At 36.5% G+C, this 15,951-nt stretch overlaps 1 protein-coding gene across 4 annotated transcripts in view; it reads left to right on the top strand.

Moving 5' to 3' along the window:
• The window catches only part of LOC110829197 (uncharacterized), a 39,891-nt gene that overhangs the window by 8,037 nt on the left and 15,903 nt on the right, over positions 1-15,951 (top strand). For all 4 annotated transcript variants that reach the window (XM_087345116.1, XM_022062689.2, XM_087345117.1 and 1 more), the window contains 8 exons: positions 488-675; positions 825-1,096; positions 2,376-2,567; positions 5,255-6,187; positions 7,114-7,207; positions 9,375-9,547; positions 10,384-10,506; positions 14,970-15,317. In XM_087345116.1, the coding sequence (XP_087201242.1) occupies positions 488-675; positions 825-1,096; positions 2,376-2,567; positions 5,255-6,187; positions 7,114-7,207; positions 9,375-9,547; positions 10,384-10,506; positions 14,970-15,317 (2,323 nt within the window). The remainder of the gene's footprint in view (positions 1-487; positions 676-824; positions 1,097-2,375; positions 2,568-5,254; positions 6,188-7,113; positions 7,208-9,374; positions 9,548-10,383; positions 10,507-14,969; positions 15,318-15,951) is intronic.

Below are 15,951 nucleotides of genomic sequence, written 5' to 3'. Positions count from 1 at the left end.
TGTATCCATATTGTGAGGATTACCATAAAAACTGAACTTTCAAATACTTCACAGCTTGATAGATACCCCACTCATATAAAACTGTAGCAAGTTTTTGCTTGTTATGTAAGAAAAACAGTATCGTGTATATTAGTTTTAGATAAAAAATAACGATTTCTTGAATATATATATATATATATATATATATATCTGTGTGTGTGTGTGTGGTTTACTATTTTTGTGGGTTAATAATCTCTGTTTTGTTTGCATGAGTACAGTTTTTATTTCAAAATTTTAGAATTGGTTGGTTAGAAGATATGAACAATTTCTTGCAAGGATTCCAGTTTTTATTTATGTGCCCAGAATTAAATCCATCCAGAGAGGGGTACAGTGGATATTTAAAATCAGTATGATGAATATTAACTGATATTTAACCTGTTTTAGGTAGCTAACTGCAAGTTGTAATGTTTCAGTGCGTGTAGAGTTCAGACCTATTTATGTCTTCCAGGACTGAGGAGAATACTTTTGCCACCCCTCCTTCAGGAGATTTTCCCATTCCTTTGCCACCTCCAGGAGGATTTGATGATATAGCATGCTTGGACACAAATGCTCCAGCACCAGAACAAGGCCCATTCCCCGACCCTGACTTGGGCACCCTCTTCTCAAGCGAATCTGAGGCTCAGGAGGATGTAAGAGGTGAGACAGTTTGTTACCAGAATTACGGGGTGTCAGTAGGCCCTTTGTCTGTGTAAATTCATAAAACTTTTTACTCTACTAGAAATAAAATGTCCTGCATGTGCATTTGCAAGTGCATGTTTTGGCATGATGTAAAATTTGTGTCACAGATTCAGCAGCGTGCCCTGGGGTGTCTGGCTTGAGGAACTTGGGCAACACATGTTTCATGGCATCAGGTTTGCAGTGCCTGGCTGCCACTCCACCTCTCATGCAGTCCTTCCTGTCACGAACGTCCGCCGAGAAGGAAAATGTGCACTCTCTGAATGATCAGTTTACTTTACTGATACAAAAGATGTGGAGTGGGAATTACTGTGTGCTGCAACCTATTGAATTGAAGCAGGCGCTGGGGTTCAACTATCCACAGTTTAAGGACTTTCGACAGGTAATTTCCCTTTTCTGTATAATGTGTCCTGCCGTTTTATACAGATGAATTTGGTGTGGTCTTTAAGCAAGAAGTTTCTTTCACCCATTTATTTCAAAGCCCATGTGGCAAATATATGCGAAGCTTCCTATGCCATTTACTGTAGTTTCTTATACCATTGTAAATGCAGTTTTAAGCAATGCAAAATAAAATAAAATAAATTTGAAGCAGTATACCTGTCAAATGATTAATTGTAGTTTCATATAGAAAACTGGTAATCTTTTGAATGCATTTCATGAGGTAGCCTTTGAATAAATTTTATAAAATGGCCAATGGTTTACAACCATTTTGACTATGTGGTGAAATGAAATAATTATGGAATTACATGTTTCGTCAACAAAAGGTTCTATAAAACACTGTAGATGAGACGGTAATTAACGTGTGGAAAGAATTAGCTGCACCAGGATCCTAAAGAACGATGCGCAAAAAGGGCTTGATAAGAGATACTGTTTTATGACGCTTGTGACAGGCCGATTATGTGTAGTGCTGGGAAGGATGAAGACTTTGATTGTCGTGAATGAGTTTGAGTTGCTGTATGTTTTGTGAGGCATTGCAGGAAAACTGGCAATCAGTCTTGAATGTCAAACCTATTGAAGAGGTAAAAATGAGCTTCGTTTGTAGCCCATGGAAATTAGCATGCACATCATTCAAGAAATTTGTGTACTACAGAAGACAGTGAAGAGAGCATTGTGTAAGCGGTTGTATTTTATGCCTACAAGTATATGTCACGTCATCATAGCTGTAGGATATTTTGTGAAGATGTGCAGTCTTTCAGCAAGATGGTGAATTTCCTCACTTCTGTGTGGATGTATGGGTTTGGATGGGGTGAGCAGCTTTGATTCTTCTCTGGGGAGGATTTATCAAGGAATGTATTTGTTGGCCGTCATTAGTGACTTACCTCTATGAATTAAAGGACAGGATTACTGCAGCAACTGTGGCAGCTGCACTAGACATGTTGCAGAGAGTGTGGGAGTGCTGCTGCATCACTGGCGTTGGACATATTGAAACCACGTAATTTAGCTCTGTTCACTAAAACTTTGGCTTTTACCTTCTGATAATGTTACTGACTTTTTTCTTTGGCTAATATGCAGAGGTCTGTTTGTATTGTTGTTTAGAATGACGTTTTCTCTTTTCAGATAATACTGACCCTTTAAACTGTAGTGTTGGGAGACAGCCCAGATTGTCCACAACGGACAGATGACATATACGCTTGACAGTAACAATTTGATTGTTATTGCAGCATGATTGTCAGGAGTTCCTTGCTCTGCTTTTGGACAATCTCCATGAACAACTAAATACAGCTAGCTGCAAGAGCATCTTGTCTGATGTTTCCACCGCTCCACCCACCCCACATAGTCAGTGTGAGACTCTGGATGAGCGAGAGCCAGTGAGGAAACTAATTGATGGGATGGACCAAGAATCATCTACTCAAGTAAGTTTTACATTATGAAGAACTAATGTTGCAGTTAATGGAACAACGCTAATATTTAACTCTATGCTGAACCATTTCAATTGAACCTTTTCTGCTCCCTGACATTTTATTTTCTTAAAATGTGTTTTAGCAGGCAGATTAGGTTAGGTAGCAATTGGGAGGTATATAGTTCGATCTTGGTCAGGAAACTTGCTGCTGTGGTTGAGGTTTCTCAGTCCCTCCGAATAAACGTTGGAACTGTTACTTTAAATGGGTCACAACTATTCATGTGCATTATAAATAACCAGTGTTGCATGGCCATTATAAAATATATTTTAAGATTTTCCTCATATCTGTGCATATTTTTGTTTTATTCATTGTGACATACTGTGGTTAACCTTTACCTTATGAGATTAAAATTGCTCAGACATATGCATACAGCTGGATTTAATTACCATTTAAATGCTAGAGAGAATAAAAATTACATTGGGTGTGTAACATTTGTTAAGCTAGAAACACCAAATAAAAAGTAGGTTATTAAGACTGAATCAATTTTTATATATGAAGGTTTGAGAAAACCAGTCTACACAGCTTACTTTAACCATTCTGTTTTTGATTGTATTTACAATTGTTGATTGTTTATTCTTTGAAGTGAGATAAATATTGTAACTTTCAGTGTCAAAATGTACCAGAATCTTATGAAAACAAACTAAGTTTCAAACTACTATTGCATTTCTCTTACCAGAAGTTGTGATATTTCTTAGCTTCGAGCACCACTTTCTCTTCAATGATTTCAATCATTGTTTCCATTCTAAGAATAAGAAAAGGTAAGCAGTTCATTTTTGGCCTTATTACATCAGAGATAACATTTACAACAGGAATAACTGGGGATTGGCAAAGGGAAATTGGTGTAACTTCCGTTAAAGATTTGGCATTGTGTGCCTCATTTCAAACTGAAAGTACAGGACACGCATCAGAATTGGTTTGCATGAGTGTTAAGGTAGACTACATACAAAAGTAAGGAGAGAATTTAGGTACACAACCTGGTCTGAGGTTTAATCCTTCAAGTAGCAGTATACGAGGGGTGTTCAAAAAAGACTGAACTTTGTAAATAGCGTGCCAACGGGGACAGAGAGTGTGCTGCTGCTACTGAGTGCACCTAGTGGCAGATTTTGACGACAAAATGCCATTTGCCAAGTTTCGCTATGAACATTAGTCGTCGAGCTACATCTACTGAACTGAGCACGTGCACAAGCTGTTCGTCGGATTAGTGACAATGAAAGGATTTGAAGAACAGCGTGTGTGTGTGTGAAATTTTGCTGCGAACTTGGTAAAAAAAATTTACAGAGACATTTCAGTTGCTTAACCAAGCATACAGGGAGGACTGTATGAGCCGAACGCAGTGCTAGGAGTGGTTTAAACGTTTTAAAGAGGACAAAACGTCGGTCGGTGAAGATCCCAGGCCTGGACGACCTTCCACATCAACAGACGACGACCATGTCGTCAAGAGTTCATGCTGTGATTCGTGGAAATCATCGTTTAACTATCCGAGAAGTTGCTGACGAAGTTTTAGCGCGTTTGAGGGATGCTGTGCGCAGGAAGAGGCCTGAATTGTGGGAAAACCAGACTTGGATGCTGCACCACGACAATGCGCCAGCTCACGGGTCGCTCCTCATCCGCAGTTATCTGGCAAAACATCAGACAACCGTTGTGCCCCATCCACCCTATTCTCCAGACTTTGCCCTAGCAGACTTTTTCCTGTTTCCCAAAGTTAAAAGCACTTTGAAAGGACGTCGTATCAAAACCATAGAGGAGATTCAGGAAAATGCGATAAGAGAACTGCGCGCCATCACAGAAAGTGCGTTCCAAGAAGCATTCCAACAATGGAAGAAATGTTGGGAACGGCGTATCGCCAGTAGAGGGGACTACTTTGAAGGGGACAGAGCTTAAAATGTTGTAAAATTAGCAATAAAGTCTTTATAGCAAAAGTTTGATCTTTTTTCAAACACACCTCGTATACAATCTTTAATACTGTACTGTAATGTAATTTTGTAACAGGACAGTATAATTCCATTTGGCCATCTGTAATTATATCTAGGTGGATAACATACCTCTTGATTAGACAGTAGAGGCTGAATATCCTCTCATTACGAGAAGGATATAAATCACAGTGCTCCTCATAATGCAGATTCTTTTATTCTTTGTTTTGTTCATGTGTCGCAGTTCCAAGGTTTTACTTAGCAGTTTGTTTTTCATTACTTTCATAGATATTTTAGCCCCTGTGGTATGAAACCTAATAGTCATATTGCATCAAATGCTGGAAGTGTACTCCTGGAAACACGAGTGCTGGCTAAATCATCGTTTTGTGGTGTACTTTCAATATAGGACTTACGGAGATGCAATCTTAAAATTATTGTTTATTGCCTACTTTCAAAGTATTAGGGTTCTGTTTTGTTACTGTAGTAAACATGATTTTATACTATTAATAAAATGGCTAAATGCAATTACTCACGGGTATGTTTTAAAAATTTATGTACAAAATATATTTTCCAGATAAGATTTGAACGTGTTGTTTGTATGTAGCTCATTCCCCAAGGCATTGTTGGCCTGCTCCTGCAATCCTTCTGTAACATTTGAGGGTTGTGGGAGCAAAACACAAGGAAGAGTATGTTTTTACACAAAGCTTGTTTTTTTAATTTGTGTTCCAGACTGGAATTTCAATTGATGGATTACGCTGCAACCATTCATCTTCATCTCACAGCTCTGAGAGTTCTGGAGATGGTCGCAGTCTATTTCGTCTCAGACCTATCCCAGAGGATATTATACCTTTCAAAGACGTGAATGCCACTGATGAGAAACACGAAGGAATAGTTAGACAAGCACTTAGTATCTGTAATCATACAAGTCAAAATGAATCAGAGAAAGAGGAAATTCATTTTATATGTAATCAGACTTTTAATAGTGAAAGTAACAGCAATAATTTTGTTGCTCAGAAGCTTCGAAGAAAAGAATGCCAGATGTCTGCTGTTCAACCTGTGCTGGAGAAGAATGAAGTGGCACACCAACTGAACAATGTATCACCATGTTTCAGGGGTTTGGAAGACATTCTAAAGGATGCTAAGACCTCAAATGTGAATGTCTTAGTCACAGAACTTGAGGCCAACAATGAGATCAGATTTGACTCGGAGAAGTTTCCAAAGTATGAAAATGTAAGACGCCGAGATCCTCTGGAGATGCCTAATCTGACAGAGTTTCATAATTTTGATGGTAAGACAGTGAGTGTTAAGCGAATCAAAGAGACAAATCTTTTACACGAAACATTGGACTCTCCACCAGAATGCAGTGAAGAACTGGTTCTGGAATCAAGCAAATGTTTCAATAACATCAAACGTATGAAGCTCGAAGAGCGTGAGAAGAACTTCCGTATGGAGTGTGAACGTAAGCTGAGGAGTCTAGACCCCTCTGTAGTGGTTGAGACTAACTCAGCAGATGAATTGCTTGGTGCTGGGGCTTCTTCCTGCCACACACATCTTCCCATTAACTTCAATGATGAGATAGAAGCTGACAAGCATTGGGAGAAACATCTCAGTGTCAACCAAAGTGTCATTGTTGACACATTCCAGGGACAATTTAAAAGCACGGTAAGTAAGTTTAAACCTTTACTGCAGAACTTTTGTCATTGCTGAGTTTTCTTAAGAGTGAAGTCATTTTCACTGCAAACAGGGAGCAGTTGTATATTTTGCACTTGTATTTTTTTATTCTATCAGTTAATCTTCATCATACTGATTTTAAATATCCACTGTACCCCTCTCTGGATGGATTTAATTCTGGGCACATAAATAAAAACTGGCATCCGTGCAAGAAATTGTTCATATCTTCTAACCAACCAATTCTAAAATTATGAAATAAAAACTGTACTCATGCAAACAAAACACAGAATATTAACCCACAAAATTAGTTTATTTTGTTAACCACACTTATATATATTCAAAAAATGTTTTTTTCTTTGCTGAATGGGACTAAAGTGTCCTATTACATTACAACATTCAAAATTATTTTTTTTTCAGGACAGAATCTTGCATGTCTGAAATGCTTTTGTAGGCTATTTAGATTGTCATATTATTCGTAATTTAATTATCTACTTTAATGGGTGTGGTTTCTTATTAAAATTCTCCTGAAATTTGCAAAAATAAATTGAAATATTAAAAATGTCTCTCTCTCTCTCTCTTCATTGTCCCACAGAATATCAAAATCAGACAAATCGTTGCTTCATAAATGCCCCTCCTTATATTACCACCTCTTTCATAAAATCTCCACTTCCTTATCCTTGTTATTTGATACAGATTTTAGTGTCCTGCTCAGTTATCAATGGTTTGTTTTGTGTGTATACTCAAAGGAGCAAAGTTTAGACTTTTACTCTGCTTAAAATATCCATGAGTTTATGAGATTGTCATATTACGTATTGGAAAGAAGTTTAGCTTTTTTGGGGAGTCACATATGTTATAAAGCTGTTCTTAATGTGTAAATTCTTACATAAATCACTAAAGATCTTCTACCTATGTTACAGGTTGTGTGCTCATCATGCAAACATGTTTCGGTTACATATGAACCATTCATGTATTTGTCTGTCCCTCTACCTCACGCCATGGAAAGGCAAATATGTAAGTAGAAGTACACTACAATCAGAAAATTTAAAGTGGTCATTCAAAACTTTTTTTATTTAATATAGTGTTTTGTTACTTATATTCGAGTTTCTGTGAAATGCTCAAGTAAATGTAAAGCGTTGGTATTTATGCTTCATGTGTAGGAGTCATTTTCTGTCACACATAGAAATAAAAGGCAATTAAAATGGATGTGACCTGCCATATTTATCCAACTAATATGTTCACTATTTTCCAAAGGTTTTTCATGTAACCGCATCATATTCAAGGATTTGATTTGGGTAGCAGAAGATGCTATGCATTTGGGAAGTCCATTCTTAAAATTCTCTCTAACATTAGCTACCTTGATTTATGTTTTTTTAGGTGCATCATCAACTGGAAGTTAAAAAGTGTGCATATTAGTTTTCTACGTCTGTCCACATGTAGCAGTTCATGTATGGTCAAATGTACATTAATGAAATTTGATACATGGGACTTATGTTAAAATTAGTCATCACATTCCAATTTTGGTTAAAAATGGACAACAGTAATGAGCACTTTCTTTGAAGACCTGTGTACATTGTTTTATATGTGAAAGTTGTCTTTGAAGTCCTGCATAGGAATCTCCAGCTAGACACCTTGCTGTTGCAACTGATTGACCTCAGAATTATTATGCCATGTACATAGTACCTAACGTTTTGAGATGTATTTGCAACAGCATTGCGAAACACACCTGTTAGTGTCATTGTGTCTGTCTTTCTGCTTGTAGCAACTCAAGAAATCTTTAATATATCTCTATGAAATTTCACCTAGATGGCATTCAATATATGAGCACATTTAAAAAAACATAATGGTGCCATCTGTAAGAGTGCTTTATCCTGATGGAGTAATCTGCTTCCAATGGGAGCACACCTCTATCCACGATTCACATGTTGTTCAAGAATAGCTATCATGGAAGGCCTATATCAAAGTTATTGACTGGTAATGAGTGTCTGATATGAACTCTTTTGGGAATGTGTGGAGTGAAGTGAAAACAAAAATCTGTAGGAAACCTGATCTCACCTCCCTGCAAGAAATAGAGATGCGCTTTTAAACTTTGTGTCAGAGACTTGGATGAATTTGCTTTATCTCAACATTATAAGCAATCTCTAATTTAGTCCATACTGAGATAAATGAGATCCATGGTTGAGGCCTAAAGATTCTGGACATTTTATTAAAGATGACAGGTCTTCAGAACAGCTCTTTGAAGGTTAAAACACTAAATCAAATAGTTGAATGATATACAAGTGCACACTTCTAATTAGTATTTTTGCAAACATAACATAATTATCATTAAAAGAAAAAATGCAGACAACATGATTCTAACTCATAAATGTATTCTTCATTTCAACATTAGCTGTACTGTAGTGACTTGCCTATGAGGGAACACAACCAACAGTGGGAATAAAAGTCGTCAGCACCACTTTTTCTTCAGAGTTCGTCACATGACTCATAAAAGTCATTAACATTAATTATCATTTTTCTTAACATTAGGCAGATACATTGGTGTTCTTGTTTACTAGACATCTGTTGTAAATCAGTGTAAATGGAAGGAAGAAAAGAGCCAGATGCAGATAAATACAAGGAGATTGTGAATCACTGAAATTACTGTACCAGCTGTATGCTTACATCACTTCCTGTAAAATTTCAAATGCTTGTTTTTTGTTGTACTGAGTGTACATGTGTTGAATAGGTTGAGATATTAAAACACTGTCTAGACCCTCTGTTTGAGACTGTGCTGTCATCTAAACGGTTTCCAATAAATGAATCTGTTTAAATAAAGAAAACCTATATTCTTGTATTTTTAGTGATATTAATAGTGGGAAGTGCATAAATTGTATTGCAGTTTACTCCATATTTTCTTTTTTGTTAATAAGAAGATAAGTAGGTTAGAGAGGGTGAATAAATCACATCTTACATTGAAAACATGCTTACACATAGTCTGTGATCTGTTGGTATGTTTATTCTGATCCTGGTCATGATAACACTTGCGTAGCATGTGTGACTTACAGTAGTTTTGCTTTTTTCTTCTAGGAGCATTGAGAATGCGAAGGTGCAAGAATGAATTAATGTGGAAACTATGTTTTGGTACAGATTACACCTTTTTATTATTGTTAAATTAGTACTGATTTCTCTTATTTTTTGTTAGGTGTAACATTTGTACCTGCAAGTTCAAAGAAGCCTGTACGGTATCTTGTGACTCTGAATAAACAGGATAAAGTTATGAAATTAAAGGAACAACTAATCAAGTCTATAGGTCAAGAGGCACCAAAGAATATTGCTTTGGCAGAAGTGTTGGATAGCCACATTGCAAGAATATTGGTAAGGTGAAAGTTCTGTATTGTTAATATTGTTTGTGTGAGATATAATTTGTTAGTAGTTCTTTCAAATTCAGCATTCTTGTTTGCTGTAAGCATATTAAAATATCGTTAATTCAGTGTTTTGCCTAATTTAATGAAAACGTTTTTGATCTTTGTAATGTGACTAATCCAGACTGGTTACTTTGCAATTTGAAGCTTTAGACCTGCAGTAAACAAAACCTCATCAATTCAAAATTATATCACTACTGAACATCTTTTACTTGGAATAGAGGAGAAGAACAGTATTTGAAACTGTGATTCATATATTTTTTTAAGTGAATGTGAAATGCAAAATACTTTACTGTGATTTCAATTTTAGTTTCAGTAAATCATATGTTGAAAACTGAATGAAAATAAGTACTGTACATTTGTAACTACTTGTAAAAGTTCTTATGTATGTGTTAAATGTGTTCAAGTCACACTTTTAAAAGTCTGGATTGTTGTTACAGAACATTATAAAAGTGGCTAGAAATATCATGACATAAATTTGAGCTTTGGTTCTCAACACTTTGTTAATATCAAGAATGAAAACTGAACATTGTATGTCTGTTGATACAAAAAAATGCAGGTGTGAAGATTGCTGTGTTCTGGGTTTTAGCACTATATAGTCTGGTACATGTTTACCACTGTTGCAGGGGTCCTTGCTGCTTCCATCATCAGGGCAATGAGTCACAGTTTACCCTGATGGAGGGACTTTTTAAGACTTCAGAATACCTATAATATAGAGTTTTGCAATTTTAGATAAGTGATTAGTTTTGAGCAGTATTGTTCTACATTTAACACTTTTCTTTATTGCAGGATGAAAACTCCCTTCTGCGTTACGTTAATGATACTAATCGTAGCATTTATGCTTTTGAGCTGCTTCCACCTCCAGTTGCTCTTGATTTGGAAAAGAAGCCTGAAGAAAAGTCACAGCCACAGGTAGAGCTGAATGAGTAACTATTTGAATTCAGACTCTGTGGAGTTTTAAAGCCCACTGTTGGATCCTATCCTAAACGTGCCAAATTAAATCTTAATCACATTTTATTTCCCTAAGATCACTTTTAATACATTTTTTTTACAATTATCTTAAAATTGTCTCGTTTTCAATAGTTATCTAAAGGGTTGTCATGACCCACCTTCTGAATCCTACAGCTGCAAAGGGTCTCACTACCTTAGGACCCCTGATGTGAAACTATACCATTAAAATTAAATGGGATTTTTTTTCATTGCATGATGTGTTTTGATTCAGAGATTGGTAGAACATGGCATGTGTTAGAAGAATGTGCTAATCTTCCAGCTGTGAAATAGGTTTTGAAGTTCAGATTGATGCAGAGCAAACGTTTGGATACTTCTCATTCTTGCATTAGACTGAGCCTTTAAAGTCCTTTCCATTTTATGTATAGATTCATGAATGTCATTGGATTTTTGTGTGAAGTTAAATAGGAATTACATCTGTTGTTGATATAACTAAGCATTTTTCCTGTTTATTGTTGGTGTTAAAGAATGAAAGTATTTCCTCAGACACTAACAAAAATGTTTGTTTAGTGAACTTTGAAAGCTTCCACATTTTATGCTGGTAACAATGGTTTCTCCTTACACCATTTGGTTTATTTTTGATAAATCTGTCAGTGATGTATCCAAATCTGTGAGAATACTTTTAACATCTCCAGCTACGCCTGCTGTTCCATCAGCAGAGAGAAACTTTCGTAACCCTTTGTGGTCCCTTTTAAATACCACTATGGCTCTCTACTGGTCTATTTAAATACCATTAAGCTATATAAATTCAACTACTATAATGAACTAGTTTGATTTTCTTTGATAACTTGCATAAAATGGAAGAAACTTTGCTAAATATGGTGAAAATACTTTCTGAGAGGATGACATTTCCTTTTGTTTGAATACTGACCGTGTGAAATATTTTTCACGGACTGTACCACTGTCGCTAGTGAGATGTGTAGTAAATGTTGCTCCCCTGCTTGATGTTGTTTGGTAGAGAATAAAGCAACTTGGTAGATATGTCTTCAGTAACGTCTAAACATCTCTTATTGCATGAAGATACACGATCTATAAGCACTGGATTTCATCATCTCAGCGCTATGCTTCCTTTCGCGCTGATTGTGTTCGAAAGTTCAAGACCAAGTTCAACACCATAAAAGTGAAACAAAATGCGAAGTGTAAATGATGAAGTCACTGTGCATAAAGAATGTTTGATAAAAAGAATATGCATACATCAGTGGTGGATTACTCAATGCATCAAAAATAATTAAAAAAATAAAATTTCCTACTAGGAAGATGGGATATTTGTTTTATAACTTGATCAGATAAAAATACTTCTATTCTAAGTAAATATGACAGTTACACACCCAATGGTATTCCCTCACTATATGATGTATCGCAAAACACTTGGTGTGGAATCCTGGCTTCCTTGGACACGTGTCAGAATAAAACGACATTTCTCTCCTGTCTCCTTTCACTATTATGAGGTACAAAAAGTCTTACCAGGAAAACTAGGATAGAACTAGTGTAAAGATGAAGGCTTGAATGATATACTGACACTGTTTGCCAGCCTCAGTTTGACTACGTGGTGGACTCAGTCTGACATCGGACCAAAACTGGATTTTTAAATTTCGGACTCATTCCGACATAGGACCGCAAAGGGTTAAGCTTAAACATGAAACCATATCTGAGTTGAAACTTGTTACAAGAATTGACATTGTTTTTTGAATGTGTGGTGAGTAGTGCACTGGACTTAAAGGACATGGCAATAGTTTTGTTAGTTTACGTGCCAGCTAGCAGTTTGTTGCTTCTTGAAAATCTGTGTTGTGCTGTGATGTTTGATGGCTAGATGATTAAATAATGCAGACATTAATGAGATAGGAGGCAGTGATTATGGTAATTATTTTGGTGAATTAGATGGCAAGTTTTTTAGTTGTAAAATGATAACCAAGTTTCACTAAATTGTTTTGGATGAGAGTACTATGTTTTGCAAATACACATAAAACATTGAACTGGAAAGGGTTCAAATTTGTCCGTATCATCTTATTCTGTTTCATCTTTATCTTTAAAATTTCTTTACTTCTTGGTCTCTTCCTTTTGGTTTTTTGTTCTTTACCCTTTAAAAGTCTTATTGCTGCTGCTATTATTCTGCTAATATCTGCCTGTCCATTTCTTCTCCACATGTTAATATGGTATGTAGTAGTAATTCTGGAATTTGTTTCCCCCCAACATTTGTTTTTAGACATTTCTGAGTTGAGTCAGTAATATCTGAAATATTAGTGCTACGCGATATTTGAATACATTATTTGTGTACAGGCTGTACACGTGAAATGTATGCTGTTTTACGGTAATGTTGCTCATGAACGAAGAACCACTCATTTGAGTAGGTTGTATGGTCAAGTTTCTGTAACCTGCGTTTTAGAGGTGTTCAGTGAGGGCACCGTAAGTGGCCCTGTAGATGTCATATCTGTATTTAGTTTTGGTCCACACATTCTTAAGCAAGTCAAAGGTTACTATATCCACTTTATCTTTTATGATCTGAGCAAGGTCCTACAGAGTGGTAGCCAGTGATGTTGGTGCATACACAGCATCCTTGGAATACCCCCAAAGAAAATATCAAGGGTAGTAAGGTCAGGTGGCTGAGTGATTGGTTTACCCCTGCCATACCTTATCTCTGGAATCTTTTAATTACCTTGTGAAAATGTCTTCTTGGAACAGCATAGCACATCATCAAGATCCTCTTCTTGCAAAATAGGTATGAGGAATTTCTTTGCTTGAGATGGCATTTTAGCAACCATGAGCATAACTCTTAATGTGGAAGTATTTTGGAGACTTGTGTGGCACAAATTATAAACTTGATTTTATAACGTACTCAAATGCATTTAATATTAATTCTTCTGCCTTTTGGTTCATGAGCATTGTTACAACAAAATTGTATATGTGTGTGCACCCTGTACTTGGAGATGGAATAATATAAGTTTGTTCTTGTTCTGTGTGATTGTTCTTATCAGTCATTTTTAATCCAGTTGTTATTTAAAACGGTTGCTAACACACACAGGATATCACATCACATTCCATTTGTATAGCTGGAAATCTCGTAAGTCCAGAACCATAGGAGAACTCGGTTATTTAGCAGAATACGGAAAAATTTAAAAAGGTGAAAGTTACTACAAATCATGAGTATCTGATCAGGAGTGTTGAAATTTGTAACCTAGGCAACATTTTTTTCCCTCTTTACACTCTTCCATAGTTTACCAAAGAAATGAGTTTTCCTTTGGCTTATCGAATATTCTCTGTGTGTGTAACATTTTATAATTTCTAACTATTTTTAATGTAAGTATTAACTTATTAAAAGGCCACGGTGGTCTAGCGGTTAGAACGCTGGCCTTGTAATACTGGGGTCTCGGGTTCGATTCCCGGCGGTGCCCGAATTTATAACTTGTGTTGGGCAAGGTCGTGGTCTAGGCAACACGGAGTTTTCCTCCGGGGCTTCCCCGGTTTCTCCGTGGCATCCCAACAATTACTCCATTCACACACAGAAGAAGGCAATAGCAAACCACTTCTGGATCATCTGCCAAGAACGTATATGAACAGGTCCCAGTCCGAGAAAAGGATGGAAGGATCCTGTTCATATGGACCTGTCCTCAGACAGAACACTATTAATAATAATTAACTTATTACATATAGACGTTTTTAACCAAGTGTGATAAATATTGATGGTAATAAGGGGAGTAGCAGGAGAGTATAGGAAGTGGAAATGTGCAGTGTGTACGCACCTGAGCTTTGAATGAGTACAACATTTTACATTCTGACTTCATTAATATGATACAGTTAGTGGGAGTAATCATAAGAATCATTTGTACTGGGCATAGGCGATAACTGATAATTTACATTGATCGTAATTTTCTGTAGTTCAGTGTAGAGTGGACCTAATGAATTGCATTGATAAACACATACTGAAGATGATGTAATTGGTAAAAATGCATTTATGTAATCAAGAAGTAAATGTGTTGTGGTATGATACAAAAATACAAATCAGAATTTGATTTTTGGATGGTCTGAAGATTGTGAATATAACCTCAAATTTTGTTTAAAAATCTGTATTTTAAATTGAGTTCTAATGTAAAGTGTATTCCAAATTGTCCAGTATGTAACAAATATTTGTCTAAATTTCAGCAAGGAGCACAATTATTAAATTTAATTATATGTTTGCAGATAGATATAAAGAGTGGTGTCCACCAAATTTCAGATACGAGTTTCCATACAAAACATTTGTGAACAGTTTTATTTTACCCAGTGTGAATGAATGTACCCTGCTGAAGTTTTAAGCTTGAAATTGGTAATGTGCATGGAGGCATGTACATGTTTTGTACACCATGGAGTAATATGTTAGATGTTATTATTAGTGGGCAGGAAGTGGTGATAACCTGGATAGCAACAAGAGGTCTGGAGAGCCTGTGGACTTGGCGCCAGTGTCTGAAGGTGGGAACATGATGGATGTTCCAAGCAGTGATGGGTCAGGAGATGCCAGTGGTACTGCTGCAGAACAAGGAGATGCTGCTGACTCAGTTGCGTTCATTGGTGTCGGGCCCCTTACTGAGAGCGAATACGAGAGACTGGCCGGTAATTTGGTGAATGGTCCTGGTGAGAAGGGGGATGGCTGGAGGAGTTGTGCCATCTGTTTGGAGGAGATGGACACAGATCTTCGACGCCACGCATCCTGCAGCTGTGTCCTGTGCGAATCGTGTATTGATGTAAGTTTACTGGAATTTTAACTCATACTTTTTAGGTTTACTTTTAACAAATTATTTGATGAAGCATTGTTTAATGACAGATAAGAGGATGATATGAGCAGTAAATTGAATGAAGTGGGATAAAGCTGTCATAATGTTTATCAAGATATTGAATACTGGCTTTCATCTGGGAGGTCTGAGGAATACCATGTGAACCTCAGCCAGATCCCTGACAGATTTTAATTGACTGTACTTCTTCCGCATATAAATCTGGCATGAACTGCCTCACCATTTCCCTACAAGTCCACAGAATGTTTCAAACTAAAAGACCAATGTTGACATCTTCATTCCCAATGCCCTGCTTATCTTCATATACAGTCAAAGAATAGGGAACTATCACAGTGAAATCAGTGGTGAAAATTACATGCGTTGGTTGAAAGAGCATTTAATTCCAAATATGGAGCTCAATTCTATAATTGAATTGATAATTCCCTATAACATAACATACAGAAGGACAATGCCCTACCATCAAATTCAAATAAGGAAACTATGAAGACTGAAGACTGATTGTGTATGAGAAACATTCCAATTTGTGGCTTGGTGTTAAAGTTACAGTTTTATGAAATAATAAAAGCTTACTCACTCTTCTTTGTTG

This window comes from Zootermopsis nevadensis, unplaced genomic scaffold (genome assembly GCF_977971745.1).
Source record: "Zootermopsis nevadensis isolate Lab colony 2312 unplaced genomic scaffold, Znev_1.0 Znev_ptg000008l, whole genome shotgun sequence".
Taxonomy (NCBI): domain Eukaryota; kingdom Metazoa; phylum Arthropoda; class Insecta; order Blattodea; family Termopsidae; genus Zootermopsis; species Zootermopsis nevadensis.
This window is presented reverse-complemented; position numbering and strand designations above follow the sequence as displayed.